Here is a 6,781-nt window from a genome sequence, read left to right as displayed (position 1 = left end):
TAGTTTTTAAAAGATTTTTTTTTTTTTTGTTGAAATTGATTTAAAAATAATAACAATTTTGAGGGAAGAAAACAGAATGTGTGATTTGTTTTGAAAGTTGATAGGGAAAATGTTATAGATAAGAAAAATATCCTTAAAAAGTAAGGAGTTAGCACAGAACTAGATGTAAAAATTTAGAAAATAAGATTTAACAGAACCAAACTGATACGTTTACTCATTTTATAAATTTTACATTTGTGGAACAGATAAGAAGGGATGTAACATTTGAACCTCTAATCTCCACTCATTTGACTCGGGTATGACTCCAAAACCGATGACCCGAAGCAATAAAATGATGACACGTGTTAAAGAGACAGGTGACAGATTAGCCCTCAGAAAATGGATAAGATCTTAAAGAAAAACAAGGGTCTTAGTCAACTTTCTCTCACCACAAAATAACTTCTCTATTTCCTAAACATAAAATTAAAAAGAATAAAAAAATTATAAAAAAAAAAAAAAAAAAAAAAAAAAAAACGTAAAGGAAAAAGAAAAAAGAAAAAGTACGAATTCATTCCCTTTGGTCCCCACTGGAAGCCTCCATTTTAGAACGGATTTTAAATTTCATATTGTACCCAACCCAATTGACATTTTCTAATACTCTTTTTTTTTTTTTTTATTATTATTATTATTTTTGGACTAAATTATAAAATGCTTTTTAACTTTCCAGAACACCTTAAACTTAAAAATAGGTTTTTGATAAAATAACTTAAAAAGAATCTTGAAAAAATTTACTAGACATTTAAATTAGAGTAACCAAAAACTAAAATATTGTGTATAAAAAATATTAAGAAAATAGGTTTTCTTCTTTTTTTTTTCTACCGACTATAAAGAATCTTGAAAAAAATGGTTAGAGATTTAAATTAGAATAACCACAATTAAAAGATCGTGTATAAAAAATATTGAAAAAATCATTTATACCAAATTTTGAAAAAAAAATTTAGATTTGGAAGCCAAATCTAATAGCCGAATATAAACGTCTAGATTAACCAAATCTAAACGATATACAGAATTTTGAAAAAAATGGTTTAGATTAACCAAATCTAAACGATCGTGATCGTGTATAAAATCATGTTACCAAATATATTGTGTGCATTGTTGACAGAACATTTTTTATATTTTATATGGTGGGCCTCTGAATTTTTTCCATTTTCTAATCATTTATACACTCAGTTATCCTAGTTCCAAATGTATGAAGTAGGGTTACAACATGCACATTTGTCAAATTCATGCAAACATAATTTAGGAATCATGTTTAACCTACTCATGTTGCTTTTGTTTACATGACAAAGGCTAGCATGCAAAAGATTAAAAGACAATGTGTAAGCAAAAGATAATTTCTTATTACCGAGATATTGACAAAGTCACATTTGCCTATCTCCTCACCCTCTCCAAAACTTGGGCACCCTTTTGAGGTCAAAACCCATTAAATTTTAACCTCAAACTTTTAAAACATCTTTTTCTCATATGTTGACTTTCTAACCGTAAACATTTATTTTTAACTTATAAACACTTTTTTAAATACTTAGAAAGATGGATTTAGAGTGTGTCTAGATTACATTTTCAAGTGATCAAATTGGAGAATAAGTTGGTTTTGAAAAAAAAATTAATGTATTTAACACCTATATAAAATAAATTTTGAAAAAATGAATTTATAAAATAACGTGATTTATAATAAATAATTAAAACTATTTTTACAAAAATAAAAAATTAAATGTTTAATAAGTTAATATCCATGATTTATATAAAACATGGCCTTGGGCAGGCAACCTTTTGACAATCGGTGTTAAAATTATTTAAAATCCATTTGATAATTATGTTTCAATAAAAGATTTGTTTAGAGAAGAGAAGAAGAATATGGTACCCAAGATAACTAATTAAAATAAAAATATATGGTGTAGACTAGATTTCAAGGATGAGCATAACACAAAACAGTAGTTGTATCGAAAATAAAAAAGTAAACTGGAAAGTGAATTCACGTTTATCCTTTCTTATTTTTATAAATTATAATATTTATACTATATATTGTATTATAAAGAAAAGGAAATAGAGGAAGCAAAGCTGTCCATCTTTGGTTCTCCATTTTCCATTATTGCCGTAGGCTCACCTCCGACCAACCACCGGCTGCTGTACTTTTAAATTCTTCTCTTTTATCTCCATTGATCTCCAATCAAACCCAACCTATTATTCAATTTCTTCTATCTTATCTTCCTCCCTCCGTTGCCGTTGCCGACCGGCGCCACTTCCCCACCGCTACTTTTCTTTTTTCTCTTCTTATCTCACTTTCTGCTGCATCAATCCGTCGGAATCTACTTGGGTTAGTGCCTTCTCTGTTCTAACACATTAGGGCAAATTTTGAATTGGATTTAAAACAAGATTTCTAATTCTGTTTTTTTGAATTCATTCTATAAAATTTTATTGGAAATGCTGATTTGAAATTCTTCCAATTCAGGGGTTCCTAACACAGGGTAAGAGATTTCAGCATCAATGGCTTTTAGAAGTGTCTCGTTCCCATCTACAGCTCCCATTTCTCATGTTCAGTAAGCTCCCATTTTTGCATCTGGGTTTCTCTTTAATCCTTTAATTCTTTGTGTTTTGTCTTCGATTTATCTAGGGTTAACTTCATTTCTCCATTTTTTTTCGACTGTAGTTTGTTTGATTTTCCTTCTTGTTCATGGTTAATTTTTTTGGAGCATGATTCATTTATAATTTCTTTTTGAAGTAACCTTTGTGATTTAGAAGGTTGGATTATGCTTGATGATGAAATTTCTCTTTTCATTTGTTTGAATGTTACTTCAACGACTCCTGTGATCATCTGAGGTCCCTCTTTACTTCTCTGCTTGAGGAGCCGCTATTTTCAGACGTCCACAAGGAGAGCTATACATGTCACCATCCATTTCTCTACCAATTGTATTTGGAGAAATGACGACAGAACATCATGAATGACACAGAATATCCTATATTGATAAAAAAAAAAAAAAAATTATGTTTTATTCATTGGATCTCTTGGTCCCATTTGAATTAACGATTGTTATTTGAGTATAACAGGCTTATGCCTTCTCTTAGAGTTTAACGTTCCAGTTTGGCATAATAAAAATAAAAAAAAATCACCATTCTACAATAAACTGCAACTAGCTATTAAGTTTTACTTGTGAAGTTCAAGAACACTGATTGAAGTAAATGAAGTATTTATTATGTGTTCTATGATTTTCCTCACCTGGTAATGTCTTTTAAGTTTTACATTCATCTCTAAACGTCTTGCATAATTTTTGTTTTATGTAGAAGATTCAAGGACTTGCAGTCTTTTGTTGGAATCAACTACGTTAAACCATACACGTCAACTGGCCTTGTTTTGGAGTTACCCCCAAACTGCAAAGCTAGTAAACTATTTTTGGGCACCAGGGGTTCAGTCCAAACAAGAGCTACAGTGATATCTGGAGAAGGAGGAATTCTGTCTTCTTCCAATGGAAATGCTGTAGTTGTGAATGATATTACATCTTTCAATCAGCCAGATTCAGCTTCTATAAGTAAAAGTTTTCCCATCGATGAAGATGAATATGATTTTGATCGCCCAACAGAAGGTTTTGCTTCTGTTGCAGATGCCATTGAAGATGTCCGCCAAGGAAAGGTGGTTCATTATTCTAGTTTTTCTGTCTTCAACTTTTTGGGACGTCATTTGACATGAGAGCATCTATTTTTCTGCCCTGAATTTCACCTCATCTTAGTTACAAGGATTTTGATGTTTCAGATGGTGCTTGTTGTTGATGATGAAGATAGAGAAAACGAGGGAGATTTAATCATGGCTGCACAAGCTGCAACTCCGGAAGCCATGGCTTTTATTGTAAAGCATGGAACAGGTATTGTTTGTGTGGCCATGAAAGGTGAAGACCTGGAGAGGTTACAGATTCCACTTATGGTAAATGAAAAGGAGAACGAGGAGAAACTTTGTACTGCATTTACGGTGACAGTGGTATGAATTCTTCACTTGGCATTTTAGATTATTATTCAATTTAATAAATGTAGTCGGTAATCCTGTAAGAGTGCTCATAATTACAGTTTTATTGACACTTTCTTCTTAATATTTTTTTCAAATCTGTTTGTCTTTGTAGCAGGGCAATTTCGTATGATAAATAATGCAATTTTTTACAATTATTTCTTCAGGATGCAAGAGAAGGTACAACCACTGGAGTCTCAGCTAGCGATAGGGCAGCAACAGTATTGGCACTTGCGTCAAGAAATTCAAAACCTTATGATTTTAAGCGGCCAGGCCATATTTTTCCCCTCAAGTACAGGGAAGGTGGTGTTTTGAAGAGAGCTGGACATACTGAAGCGTCTGTTGATCTTGCGGTGCTTGCTGGATTAGCCCCGGTTGGAATCCTTTGTGAGGTAGTTGATGAAGATGGTTCCATGGCTAGGTTACCAAAACTCCGTGAATTTGCCAAACGGGAAAACATAAAAATCATTTCCATTGCTGATTTAGTCAGGTAAGTGGATATCTTTCTTGTTAAAGGTTTGATTGTGTTAGCTCTTCATACTAATTTTTCATTTATATCTGGAAATACCCTTTATATGAAACGAGTTTCTTGCTTGTATCATGACTAGAACTTCATTTCAGCTTTAAGACAGTATTGTTATTATATTTCATTTCTTGTTCCCCATGGTTTAGTTCTAACAAATGAAGGTATGGACGACAGGTATAGGAGGAAGAGGGATAGATTAGTTGAATGTGCTGGAGATGCTGCTCGTATGCCGACTAAATGGGGACCATTTCAGGCATATTGCTACAGATCTATTTTAGATGGAATTGAGCATATTGCAATGGTTAAGGTAACTACTTTTGTTCATAGTGCAAAGCTTTGTAAAAGCATTTGCTATTACTGGTGCTACTATATTTAGCCCCTTTCGTTAGTGTTACATGATGAGCCTGCCCCAGTCTGAAGAAACTATTTTATTCGAATTTCTCTTGAGATGGTCTTCCTTTTAGTTCCTAAATTCTGCCGAGTACTGAGCATGATGGTGTGCTCTTAGGTGAAATATCAGTGTCGTAATGAGATCAAGACTTGATTACAAATTTACGGACTACTTGCTTTTGGCAGGGTGATATTGGTGATGGACAAGATATTCTGGTGAGGGTACACTCAGAATGCCTCACTGGAGATATTTTTGGATCAGCTAGATGCGACTGCGGAAACCAGCTTGCGCTAGCAATGCAGATGATTGAGGCTGAAGGCAGGGGAGTCTTAGTTTATCTTCGTGGTCACGAAGGACGAGGCATAGGTTTGGGCCACAAACTTCGTGCATATAACTTGCAAGATGCTGGGCGGGATACTGTCGAAGCCAATGAGGATCTAGGACTGCCTGTGGATTCTCGCGAATATGGCATTGGTGCACAGGTGCATATGGATTTAACCTGAAGACGAAACAACTTTTTATTAGATCACATGAGTACATTCTTTTTGGCTTTTATAACAATCTAATCTCTTTGTTTCGTGCAGATTCTAAGGGATCTTGGGGTGAGAACAATGAAGCTGATGACAAACAACCCGACGAAGTACAAAGGCCTAAAGGGGTATGGCTTAGAAGTCTCAGGTAGAGTTCCCCTGATAACACCAATTACAAAGGACAACAAGAGATACCTAGAGACGAAGCGCGCCAAAATGGGGCATGTCTACAACTTGGAGTTTGGCGGTAGATTAAGAAATCGAATCGATGAACATGAAACATCAAATGGCAGTGTTGCATCAAGTGATGCTGTTGCTTGAGCTAGTAATGCGAAACTTTAAAGAGAGATAAAGAAAGGGTTGATAATCAAAGTTGTTGGAAGTGAAAATGATGCTGCTGCAGCTGCTGGCTGACCCATAAGAAAAAAGCCTAACTTGTACTGAAAACCATAACATTGGGTATTATAGTTATTATTGATTCGGTTTAATGTGTTGGGATTATTATTTTGATTGGAAATTCACAATAGGGATGAAGTTTCAAGAACTAGAACAATCGATGATATGTGGTATGAACTTGCTACTCTAAGAAAGAAGCACAGATATAGGACAGACACAATCAATACACACACGTTGAACACGATTTTTTTATGATAAAGTTTATAAAACAGTACTAATATGTAATAGTATTGAAACTTAAGGTTGAAATACGCTTCCAAATACAAAAAAGCCTCTTTTTTTTTTTTTTTTTTTTTTTTTTTTTTCTTTTCTCTTTTTTTTTTTCTTTTGTAACTTTCTGCGTCTATTCCTGCATGATATATGGACAATTTATGGTTGTGAGTGATGGTGGAGCCATTAATGTAAGAAATTGGAGGAAGAAGGGGTTCGTAAGAGGGGTTTATCGGTTGCCATGGACTTAGTCCACCACGAAGGATCAGCATTGGAGTCTGATCTGATTTGTGGATGGTTGCTAGTGGCTGGCAATGCTAGGCTAGACGGAAAATTTTAAGAGGTATTTGATTCATGGGTTTGGAATTAGGAGGTTTGGCATGTTTGGACTATTGGAATAAAATTTCTAGATTAAAAAACCAAATACATAGATTTTGGATATGTTTTTCTTTTTATTGAATGTGATGTTTTAGAATAATTTTCACTTCAACCTCTTATTACGATCATTGATGACCATTGACAACAAATGTTAGCCAACTTCACGATCGACGATGATGATTGAACATGATCAATCGACAATCCCGACAACTGATCATCATAACCGTCGGCTCCAGATCATCTTGATCGCTGCCTTCGAC

The 6,781-nt window shown here is 34.0% G+C and overlaps 1 protein-coding gene across 1 annotated transcript; it reads left to right on the top strand.

Annotated features, from left to right (window-relative positions):
- Positions 1-2,071: 2,071 nt before the first annotated feature.
- LOC103488598 (bifunctional riboflavin biosynthesis protein RIBA 1, chloroplastic-like) lies at positions 2,072-5,965 on the top strand. Its single transcript, XM_008447417.3, has 8 exons — positions 2,072-2,353; positions 2,489-2,576; positions 3,319-3,664; positions 3,785-4,006; positions 4,198-4,520; positions 4,731-4,863; positions 5,133-5,429; positions 5,532-5,965. Exons 2-8 carry the CDS (start codon positions 2,524-2,526, stop codon positions 5,796-5,798), a joined length of 1,641 nt encoding a protein of 546 aa, XP_008445639.2. The 5' UTR covers positions 2,072-2,353; positions 2,489-2,523; the 3' UTR covers positions 5,799-5,965.
- Positions 5,966-6,781: the final 816 nt, after the last annotated feature.

This window comes from Cucumis melo, chromosome 3, assembly GCF_025177605.1.
Source record: "Cucumis melo cultivar AY chromosome 3, USDA_Cmelo_AY_1.0, whole genome shotgun sequence".
Classification (NCBI taxonomy): Eukaryota; Viridiplantae; Streptophyta; class Magnoliopsida; order Cucurbitales; family Cucurbitaceae; genus Cucumis; species Cucumis melo.
The sequence above is the reverse complement of the archived record's forward strand: the minus strand, read 5'-3'. Positions and strand labels throughout refer to the sequence as shown.

What these genes read in the sequence shown, in the direction of transcription:
- LOC103488598 (XM_008447417.3), top strand. Translation starts at nt 2,524, where the DNA reads ATGGCTTTTAGAAGTGTCTCGTTCCCATCTACAGCTCCCATTTCTCAT. An exon ending in AAGATGTCCGCCAAGGAAAG is followed by an intron (nt 3,665 to 3,784) that starts GTGGTTCATTAT and finishes TTGATGTTTCAG; the next exon opens with ATGGTGCTTGTTGTTGATGA. An exon ending in AATATGGCATTGGTGCACAG is followed by an intron (nt 5,430 to 5,531) that starts GTGCATATGGAT and finishes TGTTTCGTGCAG; the next exon opens with ATTCTAAGGGATCTTGGGGT.